At 39.6% G+C, this 19619-nt stretch overlaps 1 protein-coding gene across 5 annotated transcripts in view; it reads right to left on the minus strand.

Moving 5' to 3' along the window:
• The window catches only part of vcl (vinculin), a 117043-nt gene that overhangs the window by 37237 nt on the left and 60187 nt on the right, over positions 1-19619 (minus strand). For all 5 annotated transcript variants that reach the window (XM_031904678.1, XM_031904675.1, XM_031904676.1 and 2 more), the window contains 4 exons: positions 18088-18178; positions 11034-11181; positions 3919-4072; positions 314-489 (listed from right to left, as the gene is read on the minus strand). In XM_031904678.1, coding sequence (XP_031760538.1) covers positions 314-489; positions 3919-4072; positions 11034-11181; positions 18088-18178 — 569 coding nt within the window. The remainder of the gene's footprint in view (positions 1-313; positions 490-3918; positions 4073-11033; positions 11182-18087; positions 18179-19619) is intronic.

The following is a 19619-nucleotide window of genomic DNA, read 5'->3' on the forward strand; positions in this document are numbered from 1 at the left end:
TCTTATGCTGAGAGTATAATGAGAGACAGCATTTCTGAACATGGATGGGCAAAATTTTATGCCAGGTGCCACCGCAATAAAACGCCCATTGACTCAAATTATGGGAAAAAAGCTGTGTAAAAAATTGCCCATTGGCTTCAACACATTTTGAGAATGTATGTGTTTTGGAAATGTTTTTGAAGTGAAACAGGACAGATTCGCCATCACAATTCACTTATTCTGAAATAAATTATCTGGTGGTTAAATAGCCATTCTGAAAATATAGTTTTCTTTTAGATTCCTTTACATCTTCCCCACCCAAACTTATACATACTGTCGACGGAGATCAGTGAGCTTGGCAGTTAGAGCTGCTATCTCTCCTAGAGAACGTAAAATATCCTCTTTATCTTTGGGGTCTTCACATAAGTCTGCAATCTTCTTAGCCTCAGCAAGAATAGTACGAATATTTTCCTCTCCTTCTGGGCCTCCATTTGGATCTGCCAGCCAGCTCTTTGGTAGATGAAAACAGGATACCTAATGAATATTTGTTATGCCACTGCGACTATACCAAACTTCCAAAACTATGCAGTTTAAATTAGGAAAACTCAAACAATATTGCTTTCATAAAAGATCTTTTGCCAGACCCTTTAACACATTTGCCAGTTCCATGATTATAGCAAATCACTACAAACTTGCTGGAGCTATATAAATAAATTATGGTTTTTTTCCCATTTTATGGAAAACATGGTTGTGAAAACCATTATTGGTATTGATGTTAAAATACTTTTAAGCTGTATTAATGTGAGATCTATTATTTTGTATAGCATGAGCTTCATTTGCTCTTATTTTTTATTGAATAAAAAGGGATTTTGATAATTTAAGGGTAGTTCTCGTTTAAATGAACTTTTAGTAGGATGTAAAGTTATATGTCTTATTGATTATAGTGTGTTTTTTAATTATTTACATTTTTTGTTTAGCAGTGCTGCAGTTTGGAATTCCAGTACCAATCTGGTTGCTACAGCTTATTTACTCTAGCAACCAGTCCATGGTTTTAGTAACAAACTAGATGATGAATAGGAGAAGGCCTGAAAAGAAAGCTATATAATAAAAAAAAACATTAACAATACAGTTGTAGCTACACAAAGCAATATATTTGGCTGCTGGAGTCAGTGCCCCAAAACAACCAAACAGCAAAAATAAAGAAGATAAATTAAAAAGTTGCTGAAAATATGACATGCAACATAACTACTAGGATCCCCTATTTGAAAAAGTCCAAATAAAGGTAAGGTCATCTCATACGATTCCCTTTTTCTCTCTAATAAAAAACAGTACCTTGTCCTAACTAAGATATAATCAATCCTTATTGGAGGTAAAACTATACTGTTGGGTTCATTCAATGTTTAAATTGTATTTTAGCAGACAAAACATGGAGATCCATATTACAGAAAGACACTTTATTCCGGAAAACCCTAGATCCCGAGCATGCTGGAAATACAACACCAATCCAATTTCCTGTTTAAGTAAACCTAACTAGGTCTGTGACAATGAACATTGTCATCTTAGTGTTACAATAATGTGACAAATTTATGAATGGAGTTCACTGAGGTTGTTAATAACTGTAAAAAAATAATCATTCCTTGCTTGAGAATGTCTTATGTTTGTTTAAAAGTATGTTTAAACATTGCTAGCAACAGGTTTCAAACACAGTCCTAGCAATGGCCTGTTGTAATTGTGCAATGGGTTGTAATTTTAAAGTAGAAGGAAAGGCTACTAAAGAGTTAATCTCAAGCTGCAGGCATACCTTCAGTTGTCTCAATAGTGCCCTTAAATCTCCCCAAATTTTAATCGTTCAGATGATCAGAAGCCAAACAGGAAAAAAAAATGCTGAGCTGGGTAAAGAGGATTCCCATAATGCATCACTCCTGCACAGACACCGAGACCAGCATTGTAGGCGGCACATGCGCATGTTCCTCTTCTCAGAACGCACACAAACAGGAGCGCTCCCTTCCAACAGACCGTCTGTGCCCACTATGAGCGCGCACCAATAGCAAGCGTCCGGTTGCTATGGTGACGCGCTATACACAGAAGCGATCCGGCAAGTGCTCAGGGGAGTGAATGTTGCACATGCGCAGTGTAGTGCACTGAAGAAAAGGAAGTGTGCATACCACTTCCAAGATGGCGGCGCCATTCACTTCAGCGAGGTTAAACTTTGAAGTAAGTTTAACTAAGTCATTCTTGCTATAAAAGATCCAAAACTAAAGTGTTTTTCATAAACAGTAGTAGCACTATTGAATGGTATCATTTATAGATTTTGCCTTTCCTTCTCCTTAAAGAAAACCCTAGCAACAGCAACCTCTACAATACATACAAGCATACAAGTTCCAGAAGGATAGGGATAAAGGCAAAAACAAATATCTATTTTTTTTTATTTTTATTTTTTTTAACTGTGGATACAGTGGCACTTGAAATTGCTGATAAGTTACTGTAGGAATGCTGAATTGCTGATAAGTTACTGTAGGAAAGGTTAATTATCTTTAATATCAGGGGTCACCTTACAATGCACCTTAATGCTAGCTAATAAATTATTTAGTCTACATTAGATTATTTATCTTTTTTTAAAACTTGCATTTTGCCTTAGTATGGTGATCAAACTCTTACTGACCTCTATTAACTACTGTGCATATTATGGTACAGCAGAACAAACATAAATATTACCGACTTATATAGCTTAGACTTTGACCACACACGTTCCAAAATCCCTTTATACATCAATGATATACTTTGCAAACCTTGCCTGTCTAGACAATTCTGCCTGTTCCCAGTACCCGCCTTGCCTGCTTTGGCCCTGCTAGTTCCAGGGCTTGTTTTGCCCATTCTAACTGTTCCCCAGTACCTGTTTCATACTCAGTCGTTACTTTTCATTATTGAGGCCAGCAACCCTGAGAAATGAGAGACTATAGTGTTAAGGTTAAATAAACTTATACTGTGAAATTTCAAGGCCAGATAAACTTGCACTGATATAAAATGTCTATTTTACTGTTTCAACACTGCTATCCTTGCTCAAACCTGATATGCTCAGATATGCAAAGCTAAAAGCGAAACTAAGATTAAACTTGAGACGTAACAACCAAGAGAACAGATGTCATGCGAGATGACATGTCACCGACGTCTTGAGGATGCTTACATGTAACACAGCTTTTTGGGGAGCAATATAAGCTAAATAATATGCAACAAAGACAGAGAAGTATGTAATATAAGAAATTAAGTGAAGGTGAAATAAGCCATAGCAACAGCTAGAGTAGCATTTACTGGTCACCTGTTTTAAAGGGGACATGTCACTGAAAGAAATAATTCCAAATTCTACCTGAGTGTGTTAGTTGAGCAAAATAAACTTTACTTACACTATATAAACTATTAAATATTGTTTCCTTAATTAATTTCAAACCCACAAATACAGCACACAGGCAGACACCATTTTGTGGAAAATGATAAGAAGCTAAGATTTCATCACCTCAAAACCTAATGTATGTACCTGAATGAAAAACATGATACACAAAGACAGTGAGGAGGAAGTGGCATATAAGGACATCAGGAAATGAGAGGAGGGACAGGCAATACATGTTGGCAGCTGAGATTTTTAAATTAGGTTATAACAGGTATATTAGAGTTTCATGTTCAATTTGTAAAGGACTTTAATGGACTTTTTGTGTCTGAGCAACAGGTCCACTTTAAAGTACATATCTATAGGTTACTGCACCTGGGCAAACTTAGTGCTTTTTATGACTTATGGTGGTACCTGAACAACACTGTTCATATCTTGCACTAATTTTTCCAATGGCACATTGAAATTTGCTACTGTGCAGCTAACCCTAAGATTCCTTATGTATACCTAGCAGAGCCAGAAAACAAAGATGATGTTGGATTGGTTAACTTATTTACCTGAGCTGCATCAATCTTCTTGCCAATAGCCTGCTTAGAATTAGTCAGTGCTTCCAGCTTATGAGCTGCATTCTTTACTTTGGATGTTAGGACATCCAAGCCCTGAGACACCTGCTGAGCTTTTTGCATGGCAATGGGAGTAGCACCTTGTCCCCTGGTAAGGAGAAAGTAATCAGACAGAACACTTTAATATCCATGAGACATGTTTACATACATTCAGTATATTTAATTAAAATGCAGCTAGAATGAATATATGTTTTTAAGCATATGAATAGTGGTTTTACAGTGAGCAACATAAGTATTTGAACACCCTGCGATTTTGCAAGTTCTCCCACTTAGAAATCATGGAGGGGTCTGAAATTCACATTGTAGGTGCGACAGCATTTAAAAAAAAAAAAAAAAAAAAAAAAATCAGGAAATCACATTGTATGATTTTTAAAGAATTTGTTGCACTGCTGCAAATAAGTATTTGAACACCTAGCAATAAGCAAGAATTCTGGCTCTCAAAGACCTGTTACTCTGGCTTTAAAAAGTCCACCTCTACTCCACTCATTAATCTAAATTAGTAGCACCTGTCTGAGCTCTTTAAAGACACCTGTCCACCCCATAATCAGTCAGACTCCAACTAATACCATGGGCAAGACCAAAGACACCAGAGACAAAATTGTGGACCTCCACAAGGCTGGAAAGGGCTACGGGGCAATTGCCAAGCAGCTTGGTGAAAATAGATCAACTGTTTGAGCAATTATTAAAAAATGGAAGAGGCTAAAGACAACTTAGTCAGTCTCCCTAGGACTGGGGCTCCATGCAAGATCTCACCTCTTGGGGTATCACTGATGATAAGAAGGGTGAGGAATCAGCCCAGAACTACAATGACATGAAGAGGGCTGGGACCACAGTTTCAAATGTCACTGTCAGTAGAACACTACGTAGTCATGGTTTCATATCATCCATTGCACGGAAGGTTCCCCTGCTCAAGTCATCACATGTCCAGGCCCGCCCGAAGTTTGCCAATGACCATTTGGATGATCCAGAGGAGGCATGGGAGAAAGTCATGTGGTCAGATGAGACCAAAGTAGAACTTTTGGTCTAAACTTCACTCACCATGTTTAGAGGAAAAATAAGGATGAGTTGCATCCCAAGAACACCATCCCTACTGTGAAGCATGGGGGTGGTAACATCATGCTTTTGGGGTGCTTTTCTGTGAAGGGGACAGAATGACTGCACTGTATTAAGGAGAGGATGAATGGGGCCATGTATTGTGAGATTCTCAACAACCCCCTTTCCTCAGTCAGAGCATTGAAGATGGGTCGTGGCTGGGTCTTCCAACATGACAATGACCCGAAGCACAAAGCCAGGATAACCAAGGAGTGGCTCCGTAAGAGGCATATCAAGGTTCTGGAGTGGCATAGCCAGTCTCAAGACCTAAATCCAATAGAAAATCTTTGGAGCGAGCTGAAACTCAGTGTTGCTCAGCGACAGCTCCAAACCCATACAGATCTAGAGGAGATCTGTGTGGAGGAGTGGGCCAAATTTCCTGTAGCAGTGTGTGCAAACCTGGTCAAGAACTACAGGAAACGTTTCACCTCTGTACTTGCCAACAAAGGCTTCTGTACCAAATATTAACACTGATTTACTCAGGTGTTCAAATACTTACTGTATGTGCAGCAGTGCAATACAAATACATTCTTTAAAAATCATACAATGTGATTTCCTGAATTGTTTTTTAAATGCTCTCTCTCACAGTGGGAATGCACCTACAATGTGAATTTCAGACCCCTCCATGATTTCTAAGTGGGATAACTTACAAAATCGCAGGGCTTTCAAATACTTATGTTCCTCACTGTACAGGCATCACCCAGGCATTACAGGCAGTGCTCCCCCATGCAGAAAAAATTTTGAGTCCAGTGCACACAATGTGGGAACAGGTCGGAATTCTCAAGCAACTGTGAAACTTAGCAACTGTGGGGAGGATAACTTTAAAAACAATTGTGCTGTCCCAAAGGCCTGTCCCCATCCACCACTGAGAAAATATCATTATTTGTTGATGACCTCTTGATATATCTAGCTGATCCAAATACTTGGGCGCTCCCCTGCAAATTGACCATTTGGGTCAGTACTTCGGCCTTAGAATCCCTCTTATGGTCCCCATACATGAGCTGATTCTAGCTGCCGATATCGGTCCCTTAGACCAGTGCTGTCCAACTGGCGGCCCGCGACCCCCCTCTGTGTGGCCCCCCACCTGTCTGGCTGCTTTGATGGCTTACTCTTGTGTAAGCTTTAAATGGTATCAGTACTGTGATTAACTGCCCCCCCCTGCATGGTTCTCACCTCAGATTCAGGCTGTAATCCCCCTGTATTGTTTAAACATGTAATCCCCTCTGTTTTTCACACATTGTTTTCACTGCATTGTTCACCCCCTGCAGTGTTCACACCTCAGGCTCAGGCTGTAATCACCCCCATTGTTCCCCTGTTCACACCTCAGACATTGTATGTAGTGCCTGGACTATGCTGCCTGTGTATATGGCACACACAGACAGCATAGGGTAGGCAAAGTATGGCACATAGGCAGTATAGGGCAGGGAGGGTATGGGACACACAGGCAGCATAGGGCAGGGAGGGTATGGAACACACAGGCAGCATAGGGCAGGGAGAGTATGGCACACACAGGCAGCATAGGGTAGGCATAGTATGGCACACAGGCAGCATAGGGCAGGCAGAGTATGGCACACACAGACAGCATAAGGGAGGCAGAGTGCTGCCTGTGTATGCCATACTCTGCCTGCCCTGTGCTGCCTGTGGGAGGTGAACCTGGCAGGGGTTTGTTCTGGGAGTTTGTTAGTAGTTGGAAACAGCCATTAATTTTAATATGACATAATATAATTCTTTCATATATGAATAACTGTAGATATCCTCGCAGTGAGGACCAACCATTTGGGTTTTTGCTGCACCACCACCATTGTGATAAAATGGGTGTGGTTTGAAGTGGGTGTGGTTCAAAAAAGGGGAGTGGTCAAAACTGGCTTCCATTAGCGGCCCTCCACCATGTATGCTAGAGAAATTCCGGCCCTCGGCACCGCAGAAGTTGGACAGCACTGCCTTAGACCGATTCGGCAGCTAATGGGCCCGTGTATGGGCACTACCAACGGGCCTGCCCGACCGATATCGCGTCTGAAATCGGCCAAATATCGATCGGGCAGGTTAAAAAATCTAGTCGAATTGGGGACCGCATCGGCTCGTTGATGCGGTCCCCAGACCGACTTTGCCTATACCTGTCGTTATAATTCGATCGTTTGGCCCCCGGATCTGAAGGTGTATGGGCACCTTTTTTCCCCTTAGATTACTTCCAAGTTCCATAGCTCCACCCAGATCTTCCATTGAAATGGGTCTCCTTTTTAAAATACTTGGACACCAGAGTTCCCAGAGACCTATACCAGTATGTTCCAGTAAACTAACACATGATTCTTTCCACTAAAGCAGTTGACTTTACCCCCAGAAATTTTTCCAGAAAATCAAGTATTTCTCACAGAAAAGTATTGCAGTAACACATGTTTTGCTATACACGTTTATTCCCTTTGTGTGTATTGGAACAGAACAAAAAAGGGAGGAAAAAAAGCAAATTGGACATAATGTCACACAAAACTCCAAAAATAGGCTGGACAAAATTATTGGCACCCTTAACTTAATATTTGGTTGCACACCCTTTGGGAAAAAAAAACTGATATCAGTCGCTTCCTATAACCATCAATAAGCTTCTTACACCTCTCACTGGGAATTTTGGACCACTCTTCCTTTGCAAACTGCTCCAGTTCTCTCTTATTGGAAGAGCGCCTTTTCCCAACAGCAATTTTAAGATCTCTCCACAGATGTTCAATGGGATTTAGATCTGAACTCATTGCTGGCCACTTCAGAACTCTCCAGTGCTTTGTTGCCATCCATTTCTGGGTGCTTTTTGACGTATGTTTGGGGTCATTGTCCTTCTGGAAGACCCAAGATCTCGGATGCAAACCCAGCTTTCTGACACTGGGCTCTACAGTGCGACCCAAAATCCTTTGGTAATCCTCAGATTTCATGATGCCTTGCACACATTCAAGGCACCCAGTGCCAGAGGCAGCAAAACAACCCCAAAACATCATTCAACCTCCACCATATTTCACTGTAGGTACTGTGTTCTTTTCTTTGTAGGCCTCATTCCAGTTTCGGTAAACAGTAGAATGATGTGCTTTACCAAAAAGCTCTATCTTGGTCTCATCAGTCCACAAAAAGTTTTCCCAGAAGCATTGTGGCTTACTCAAGTACATTTTGGCAAACTGTAGTCTTGCTTTTTTATGTCTCTGTGTCAGCAGTGGGGTCCTTCTGGGTCTCCTGCCATAGAGTTTCATTTCATTTATATGTCGACGGATAGTTTGCGCTGACACTGATGCTCCCTGAGCCTGCAGGACAGCTTGAATTTCTTTGGAACTTGTTTGGGGCTGCTTATCCACCATCCGGACTATCCTGCGTTGCAACCTTTCATCAGTTTTTCTCTTCCATCCACGCCCAGGAAGATTAGCTAGAGTGCCATGGGTTGCAAACTTCTTGATAATGTTGCGCACTGTGGACAAAGGCAAATCTAGATCTCTGGAGATGGACTTGTAACCTTGAGATTGTTGATATATTTCCACAATTTTGGTTCTCAAGTCATCAGACAGTTCTCTTCTCCTCTTTCTGTTGTCCATGCTTAGTGTGGCACACACAGACACACAATGCAAAGACTAAGTGAACTTCTCTCCTTTTTATCTGCTTTCAGGTGTGATTTTTATATTGCCCACACCTGTAACTTGCCCCAGGTGAGTTTAAAGGAGCATCACATGTTTGAAACAATCTTATTTATCTTATTTTGAAAGGGTGCCAATAAGTTTGTCCAGACCATTTTTGGAGTTTTGTGTGACATTATGTCCAATTTGCTTTATTTTCCTCCCTTTTTTGTTCCGTTCCAGTACACACAAAGGGAATAAACATTTGTAAAGCAAAACATGTGTTACTGCAATACTTTTCTCTGAGAAATACTTGATTTTCTGGAAAAATTTCTGGGGTGCCAACAATTTTGGCCATGACTGTAAACTTACCCCTTACCCTTTGGGGCCACAAATATTTATTCAAAATGATCTACTTGCCGAAACTGCAATACGTTATCCATAATTCCCCAATTTTTATCTCTACAAAAATTTTCAAAACACACTGTTGCCTCTCCTTTTGCCCCTTTTGCTTTTTTTTCTCAACATATAAGGTATTTCTCTGAAATACTGTCACTGATGCATTCCATTGTACAAATACTTTCAGTTTAGACATGCCTTTTAACAACCTATTTTCCTCCCCAACCCCCCCTTTCCTTTGCATCTGGAAGACACTATACTCCACCCTAAGATCTAAACTAACTTCCACATTATACCAGACTAGACAGTCTGGTACAATCTGGAAATTAGTTTAGATGTAGAGTGTAGTGTAGACCTCAATCCCAGAGCCATCTGATTTTTTGAAGGGCAGGTGGTCTTTTCTAATCTCTACTAGAGACAGACTGAATCAGAACAAAATTCTAAACCAGCTCTATATTACCCCAATCCAGCTTCACACTATGGAAAAAAGAAGGGTAAAATTTCCTTCCCATCTGCAAAACCTTAATTGCAGATTGTTTCCATATGATTTGGTAAGGTCCGCCAACAGTCAACTTTTGGCATAATAAAAGGCAAGTCCTTTTTTGAATGATATAGTCCCCTATTGCTTATGCTCGGAACAGATACAGATCCGTATTATGTTATGCCAGGTAAGACATTGCTATGCACTGGATGGGAGTGACCTCCTGGCAACGCCTGGCCAATAAATATATACAACTTCTGAAACCCACCACCAGAGGTACCCAAACCAAACTTGACTGCATCTGGGCTCTGCTGGTGGACCTGAGACTGTAATGAAAAATAGCATTCGTCTCCCTACTTGTCCCCAATAGTATGCCTCAGTCCGAATGCTTTTGTGAACCCTAAATGTCTATTGCCTCTTCTTAGTGCAAAATTGTGTGGACAAGCGTTTTCTTGAAAACGGTTTGTTCCTTGTATTAATGTTGTCTGTTTTATTTATTGTAACAAACAATACAAATTTTACCTTTAAAAAAAAATTTGTGAAGTCCCAATCTACTTAAAATTATAAAAAGAAGGAAAGGTGAAAACTAAGCTTTACTAGAAAGGTCTATGTAAATACACCATTAAACACACACAGTAAGTCTTATGTCTCATGGGGAAATAAGTCGTCCGGGATAAATTTTCACTACCTCAGGCGACTAATCACCCCAAAATGCCTTCCCACCAATAAAAATATAAATCACCAGAGGGATTGCATACACATCGCTAAGTCACCAGAAGGTTCCACCAGCAGAATCCTGCATTAAAATCTCTTTTATAAAAGTGCAAACAGAATTTTTTATAGTTAATTTTGAATTTTCACATGGGGTTAGCCATTTCTCATGCTGCCACAGCCATGTGACTTGTGCTCTAATGAACTTTAGTCACTGTCAAGTAGGAGCGATATCACCCCATCCCTTCCCCCCAGCAGCCAATCAGTAGAACAAAGGGCAGGTAACATGATAGCTGCTCCATGACACCTCTTCTGAAGGATTCAGCTGCCTGAACAGATAATGCCTCCATGGGCTGATAGCCTATCCTTTATTTGTACAGTAAAGGATATATATACACAATATGCACTTGTAAATAATGGTACATTGACTTCTATGAAAAATAACTCCAGATCCTAAATACATTATACAGTGAGGGGCAGAAGTAATGGTGCACCAAATACATTGAATAGAGTGAGAGCCTATGTAAGGCTTTTCACTATAAAAGCATTGCGCACCTGGACCAGAGCTGAACAGAACATCCAAGAAAAAAAAAAAACTGCAGTGTGGGGTGTCTACATTAACATTCCAAGTCAGTGCAGATTTAAGCAAATAAAACCCCAAAACACTAGTTATTTGGTCAATTTACTTTCTACTACTGCTCTGTCTACAGTAACACAATTCTGTCTGTAGTCTACTAGACGTCTATCAGATCAATCCAACATGTAATAAATAAAAACACTGACATTACCTAGCTCTTAGGTCAGACACTTGATCAGTCATTTGCCCTAAAGTCCTGCAGATGCCCAGGATGTCCTTCCGTTCTGTTCCAGCACAAAGCTCACCAACCTTTCCAGCTTCATCTAGTATCTGGCGCACAGCTTGTTCCCCAACATCCCCTGTAGAGAGAGTTATTTTTCAATGGGGTTGCAAAACTTGAAGACACAAAACCCAACTAAAGGACATTGGCACAAACACAATATAAAGTACATGGGTCATTTTTATAAAGATTTTTAAAAATTAAGTGTTCCATTTCCCAGGTCATTATCAAAAGGCTTGCCCAAAGGCTAAAAGACATATAAACCACATAGGGTCTATTCACCATCATATCTAAGTTGATAGAATAGAAAACCATTCCAAAACTGTAGACTTTTTTTCTGGAATTTACTTTCAATTTTAACCAAAAAAAAAACCACATTTAACAAACAGATATTTACCGTATATACTCAAGTATAAGCCGATTCTAATATAAGCCGAGGTACCTAATTTCACCTAAGAAAATTGGAAACACTTATTGACTAGAGTATAAGCCTAGGGTGGAAAATGCAGCCGCTACTGCTAAGTTTCAATAAATAAATTATTTAATAAAAGGACACTCAGCATGACCCCCTGTGAATTCTACATAAATATATGTTCGCGGCTGCAGATTAATTCCTCTGTGCCCTTCCCTTTGCATGATGAGTAATGTCCCTTGCTCTGGTAGATGGATCCTTCCAGCTTTGTGTCTGCTTGTCAGGTACATTAAAGCTGGTCACAGAGCGTAGTCCTGTGTGTTAGGTCCTGATTGGATCACAAGGGAAGCACATGCAGACCCATCAGATGAGGATATGATCTGTGACCTTATGAGGCCTTCGCCAACACTAATCTCTTTGTGGCTTGCCCACCTAATGTATGCTGTAAATTTGTTACTATTTATGCTGACTAGCGATAATGTGGAGATGCAAGCAAGTAAAAAATGCAAATGGTGACAGATAGATTTATCCGACTCTAAGCAAAGGTTTCTCACAGAAAGTATATACTCTGCTGATTACCTGTCCCACCAGCGCATTCGTCGCGCGAGCACACACAAGGAATTTCCCTTTTTAACATGCAGCTTACTTTCACATTTTGTGACAAAATCTACCACGTGTGTGCACTGACAGGCAGACATCATGCCCATGAGTGCATACTGAAGTCAGGTGGAAGGCAGCTTATTACCCATTTTTACACCAGCAGAGAAAACACAGTGTACCACGCACACACACGCGAGCACGGTGCTTAGCTTTATAGTTCTTCTGTGGGCCCCAGGTACCCAGTCAAACACTGTATGGTCCATGCCTTATCTACCAGATCCCACTGCAGCATTAAACCTCGCTGTTCAGTGAACAAAGAACAAGTATAACATATGGGATGGTCCCATGAGGACCAAAACGAGTGGATGGAACAGTTGTTGAATAAAGAGACTTTTTATATGCAGAACTGAGAGTGCAAGTCGTGCTCAAGTAGTAAGTGCAGTGGCTGATTACCTGTCCCACCGGCCATCCGGACGCGGGGGGGAGGCAGTGCGTGCTCACACGACGGATGGCTGGTGGGACAGGTAATCAGCCACTGTACTTACTACTTGACTCGAGTATAAGCTGAGGATTCCTTTTTAGCACATTTTGAGTGCTGGAAAACTCGGTTTATACTCGAGTATATACGGTATATTGCTAACAATACACAAAACCCATGAGTATCCTATAAAATATATGCTTATAAAAAGTGCTTAGTGATTAAATTTGAGTCAGAAAACTTGAATTATTTAAAAAAAAAAAAAATGTGTAAAATGTATAATAAAGCAGTAGAATTCTCAATGAATGCGATGAGAGTGAATGAAGGACTGACCAGACTCGGGAAGATTTAGTTGGCCAACTTGACAAACAATCACTCTTTTGTTTAAAGGGGAGTGAAATTGTGTGTAGCTTAATGCACAGAATGTCTTAATGTCCTATAAATAAAAAATAAAGGAGAAGGAAAGGCTAATAAAGTGTTAATCTCAAGGTGCAGGCATACCTTCAGTTCTCTCAATAGTGCCCTTAAATCTCCCCATATTTCTCCCATTCAGAAGATCAGAAGCCTCACACGAAAAAAAAAAAACGCTGAGCTCTGTAAAGAAAGTTCCCATAATGCCTCACTCCTGCACCCAGACCAAGACCGGTGTACATACTCAGTAATACTGAGCATTCTTGAGGGAGGGGGAAGCATGATATGTGAAAAAAATTAGGATCTTAATTCAGACTGAATAAAGATCCTCATTTTTTTCACATATCATGCTTGTGTGAAATTCCTGTGAGTGCCGTCACTACCTACTGTTATAGTTTATAGTTTGCAAAATGTCTCGCCAAAGGAGTGTCAGTGTCAGATTTCCCAGTAGCCAATGCTGTACGGATCACAGATCTATGATTATTCAAGCGAAAGGTTGTAACGCATTTTCCAATATAATATAACCCGCACGGGCGCATGATACAGTAGATCACAAAATCAGACGTACATGATAGTCTATATCGTATATGGAACTTTTTCCCGGTGTGTGGGTGGGCAAACGTATTGCCTGTGATAAGACACCCACAGGTGTTACAACCACCACATTTAAAGCATCCTGGTTTGCCTATTTTCAGCCATGTACCTGAGTAAATCAGATCAAATAAAATAAAATAGTCCAAAGGGTGCACACAATTTGCAGCAACAATACCTGGGTGCTAGTACAGGTATGGGACCCATTATCCAGAATGCTCGGGACCTGGTGTTTTCTGGATTAGGGTTCTTTCCATAGTTCTGATCCCCTACCTTAAATAATGTTTTAGCAGATTTTAACAGTAATTAAACTCAATAGGATTGTTTTGGCTCCAATAAGGAGTAATTATATCTTAGTTGGGATCAAGTACAAGGTTCTGTTTTATTATTACAGAGAAAGGGGAAATCATTTTTAAAAATGTGAATTATTTGATTAAAATGGAGTCTTTGGGAGATGGGCTTTCCGTAATTCGTAACTTTCTGGATAATGGGTTTCCGGATAAGGGGTCCGATACCTGTACCAAAAAAATGCACAGAACAAGGACAGGACAGGATTTAAAGAACTGTGAACAAAATATAAATGCAAAAATAGAAAGGTTTATTACTCAACATTTTGGTCTCGCACAGAAACCTTCATCTTCTAAACAAATAATAAAGACTAATTGAAAAATTGCTTAGAATTAGCCTTTCTATAATATACTAGTATAACATATGGGATGGTCCCATGAGGACCAAAATGAGTGGATGGAACAGTTGTTGAATAAAGAGACTTTTTATATGCAGAACTGAGAGTGCAAGTCGTGCTCAAGTAGTAAGTGCAGTGGCTGATTACCTGTCCCACCGGCCATCCGCACGCGGGGGGGAGGCAGTGCGTGCTCGCGCGACGGATGGCTGGTGGGACTCCAGTCTCCCAAAGACTCCATTTTAATCAAATAATTCACATTTTTAAAAATGATTTCCCTTTTCTCTGTAATAATAAAACAGAACCTTGTACTTGATCCCAACTAAGATATAATTACTCCTTATTGGAGCCAAAACAATCCTATTGAGTTTAATTACTGTTAAAATCTGCTAAAAATTGCTTAGAATTGGCCTTTCTATAATATACAACTTAAGTGAACCACCCAAAGTGATAGTAACACCTCTGGTCTAATATCTTTTAATCACAAAATTAGCAACCCACCAGATCAGTAAAATATAGCGCAATAAAACCACTCCACTCCCTCAAATGGATATGAATTAAAAGGGGCATAGATTTGTGGTAGAAGGGAGTTAAGGTGGCCATACATGTGGCGATCTGACGATGTTTCGTACGACCATCGGTCGCACAAAACATCGTAAGATCCGCCACACACCATTCAGGGCTGAATCGGCAGGTAAGGAGGTAGAAACAATAGGATTTCTACCTCCTTCTGCCGATTCAGCTCTGATCAAAATTTTCAAACTGGTCCGATCGGCAAGTCGTCCGATATCAGCAGCTTCCTGCGATATCGGTCGACTCGCCGACATGCCATACACGCACCGATTATCGTACGAAACGAGGTTTCGTACGATAATATCGATGCGTGTATGGCCACCTTTATTCTTCCACTTTTAAGAGCGCTGGTTAGGCCCCATCTGCAATGTATTGTGCAGTTGTGGTCTCCAGTGCTCAAACAGGATATTGTTACAGGTCCAGAGAAGGGCAACCAAGCTGTTATGGAAAGTCTCAATTATGAAGAATGACTGGCCAAGCTGGGGTTGTTTATGATGGAGAAGAGGCGCATGAAGGAAAACTATACCCCAAACAATGTAAGTCTCTTTAAAAATATATATTAATGTGAACAAGGTACCAGGGCAAGATGGAATACACCCTTGGGTACGGAAAGAGCTAGGTTCAGCTTTAAAATAGCCTCTGTTTCTGATATTCTCAGACTCTCTTTCATCTGGTGTGGTGCCTATGGATTAGAAGAAAGGTAATGTCATTCCTATATTTAAAAAGGGATTACGATCTCACCCTGGCAATTATAGGCCAGTAAGTTTGGTGGGCAAGTTATTTGAAGCCTTGTTAAGAAATCACATTAAAAAATTGTTCTGGAGAAGGGCATTATGAGCAGTAATCAGCATGGCTTTCGGAAGACAGGTCTTGTCAGACCTATTTGATTGCTTTCTAGTAAGAAGCTGGACAGTGGGGGAAGTTGGATGTCATCTATTTGGATTTTGCCAAAGCGTTTGATACGTGCCCCACAAACGACTGCTTTCTAAGCTAAGGTCTGTAAGTTTAAGTAAAGTCATTTGCACATGGATAGGGAACTGGCTACAGAATCTTGTACAGAGGGTGGTTGCTAATGGCACTTTATCTAATTAGAGTACGATTCTGATTCTAAGTGGGGTCCGGTCCTTTAGGGGGGGGGTACTGGGTCTATTTAACTTGGTTATTAACCACTTGTAAGTAATTTATCAGTATTTGCAGATGACACAAAACTACATAGCCCAATATTCTATCAAGGATGTGGCATCCTTGCAGCAGGATCTTGACAAACAGGCGATCTGGGCGGCTAAGTGGCAGATGATATTCAATGCTGATACATGAAGGGGTATGCATCTAGGATGTAAAAATACGAAATCCACTTATATACTTAATGGGCCTGCACTAGGCTAATCCATAATAAAAAAAAGGGGGGGGGGCCTTGGAGTCCTTGTAGATATAATAATCTTGGCTGTTATTCTCCCACTTTACGAAGCAAGTGTCCAGTGGTAAGAATTTTTTTTTTTTTTTTTTTTTATCTAGGCACCAATGGACTGGCCACATAAAAATATTGCGCCTGTCTGGTTTCACCCAGACAGCCTGGTTTTCAGAAGGGCTCTTTGGGGGAAAACTGCCTATCCAGATTTCCAAATTAGGTAATCCACACAGAACTCTGCAATTAACAAATGGCTGATCACCACACCATTCATTTCAATGTCCTGACCCTACCCCCTAACATCATAGACGTACCCTGATGTGTCACCTGCTTTACCTCATGTCTCACCAGCTTCCCTCACCTCATAAGGTGGCAACCAGTAGATGCAAGTTTCCTCCAAAATGTAAAGTTTTACTGTGTCCCAATATCAGCTGTTAAATGATTCCTAGCACTTTAATTTGCAAATCTTCTACTGTGATTAATATCTGCATTAAAGCAGTAGTTCGAGGATACTATGACGTGGCCTTCCTGTTGGTAGTAACAACTCCCTTCAACCTTACATAAAGCTAAATGTGATTTAACTGCAACAGCTAGCGGGGCACCTCCTAATGTACTAATGTAACTAGGTGGCCTTCCAGCTGTCAGAGAACTTTTAATTTCTTTTAATTATCAAATAACATTATAGGAACTGCCTGCACTCTTACTGGTAGTATTTCAGTAGTTATTAAGAGACAGCTGTGGGGCCACTGTCTGATATAAAACTACTGGATAATTACATGTTTTTCCATGTGAGCAGTGCCCCCAGCTGTTAAAGATCAAGCACTGCCTGCACCATTGCCTGGAGATATTTCATCTGTAGATGACAGATGGCAGGCCACCTTCTGATATGGGGGAGGGAGTTAGTCACACTGGAAGCAGTGAGACATGGGGAGGAGACTTGGGCTATTGCTGGTCACTTACTGACATCACTAGGTTTGCTAATGAGGAAGTGCCAAGAAGAGTTTAAAGAAAGGGGAGATTATTTTTGCTTCTTTTGCAGAAACTAGATCCAAAAGATTTTAAATGTTAACACACATATTAGGCTGTGAGAAAAGTCAAGGTAAATGCCCCCTTTGATTTATTTGCTCAACAGCATCAAACTACACAGAGAAGAAATACCATATTCATACTATCTGTCAAGAGGAAGAATAGTATGTAGTTAATCTGTGGGGGGAAAAAATATTCCTATATTGAATATCAGAAACACATTTACAGTGAAATCGATATTACAATGTCACAGGTATAAAATACTGCAGGTTCACTGAAATAAAATGCCTTTAATTTTAGTATATGACACATTGATGACAAGTTTAAAAAATATTTTAGCTACTTAAAATGATTAATGCAATAAAAAATAATACTCAACAATAAGATTTAAATCCAATGCAATAGTCCAAATTGAGGGACAACAGTAGCCTACATTGTCTAACTAGCGATGCAAAGTAACCCACAAGGTAAATGTCAATCATTATATGAGGTATCGGACAGCATACACTAAGGGGTAGATTTAACAAAATGTGACTTTAGAACTCACCAAAGAAAATACACCCATTTACAAGTCATTCCCATGTGATTTTTAGAAGCGCTTTTGTCAAATGGTAACTTTCAATCATTGACAAAAACACTTCCAAAAATTTCAATAGGAATGAATAGAAAGTGAGTGAATTTTCCTGTGGTTAGCTCTAATTTTACATATCATAAGAAATTTCAGCAACCTCAACATATAGGCACATTTCAAACAGTAGTACAAATATGCTTTTTCCTTGCTGAAACATAAACAAACACTATTACCTGGAGGAGCATTAGGATCCCGAAGCCAACCCTTTGCTTGGTTTATCTTAGAATCAATCAGAGCCAATGCTCTTTTCATGGCCTCAGTGTCCTATACAGAGATAAAAGGCAATTGCAAATTTCAATTTCAAAATAAACACACACAAAAAAAAAATCTAAGCCAGATTTATTTAATTATTTAAAGCATTTGTTTTGAACTTGAAGATCATTCTATACAGACATCACAACAAGCTTTTGTGATTTGCGTATTTCAAATGCCAAAATAATTCATACGACTAACTATTAAAATACGTAGCTAGAAAACAATGTTAAAAATACAACCTCTTTGAACTAAGGAAATTATTTCATGCACACCAAAAATAACTCTTTACCATGCATATCACACAGATCTTTGGACTTCAAAACATAGTTTAGACAACACTGCAGCAAATTAAACCGAAAGGCATTGTATATAATATTTTAAAATTACTGGTCACCTTTGCCAACAGGCACAAAAGGCGTTAAATTATTATTAAATGAGTTTTGAATTTCATCTTTATTTTGATTCTTTACTTCACGGGGAACCCACATATTTTTTTCTTTTGCACTTCGTAATACAACCCTTTCCTCACTTGTTCCTTTGTGAACTGATGGATTTTAAAACTTTTCTTTCCAGAGAAACTTTGCAAAGCAAAATAACATTAAGGTGCAGTTGGTTGCACCTGGATGGTCAGACACACTCACCAAGGGCCAAATAAAACAGTCAGGTGGGCCGGATTTGGCCCCCGGGCCTTGTGTTTGACATATATGATTTACATAGACAGACAATCATTGTTTATATCTGTGACATCAGATATGTTTATGCACCTTTTTACACAAGACCACATAAATTGGCTCATGTCAAATTTCCCCTTTAAGCATAATAGCATACAGAAGTAGTTCATTTTTATGTTTAGCAACTTTTTAAAAACATTTTTTGAATAGTCCTTGAATTATGCCTCTTTCTAGCTTTTACATGGGGGTAAGTAAACTGAGCAAAAAAAAAAAAAAAAAAACAACCTATTGCTATGATACAGTTTTATAAGTATTTTTAGCAATGCAGACAATTGTTAAGTTAATTTTGATCTACACATTATTGAAACCTTCCCCAGCCTTTACGTAACCTACGTTTTAGAGGGGTAAGGGTTATCACAGGTGTATTGGGTTCCTCTGTTCCACTGTACATAATATAATATAATATAATGTATTTGGGGTGTCAATACACTCTGTCTCTCGCTGTATATAATATTTAGGATCTAGAAATAATAGTCTTTGAAGTCATTATACCATTATTCTCAATTAAAATTACATCACTGTGATGTCATCAAAAAATGTTTTAAAATAGCCAATATGGCTAAAATGAAGTGCTGGAACACTGCAGTGTGAGGTGTGACTGGAATCAGATACATGAAATAACATCATCTGGCAACATAGTTTTTGTCTTTTTTTTTTGCCTGTGTGTGTTGTTAGTTTGTTATCTTGCACTGGTCACTTCTTTTTGCAAGTAGGTCCCA

Source organism: Xenopus tropicalis, chromosome 7 (genome assembly GCF_000004195.4).
Source record: "Xenopus tropicalis strain Nigerian chromosome 7, UCB_Xtro_10.0, whole genome shotgun sequence".
NCBI classification, from domain to species: Eukaryota; Metazoa; Chordata; class Amphibia; order Anura; family Pipidae; genus Xenopus; species Xenopus tropicalis.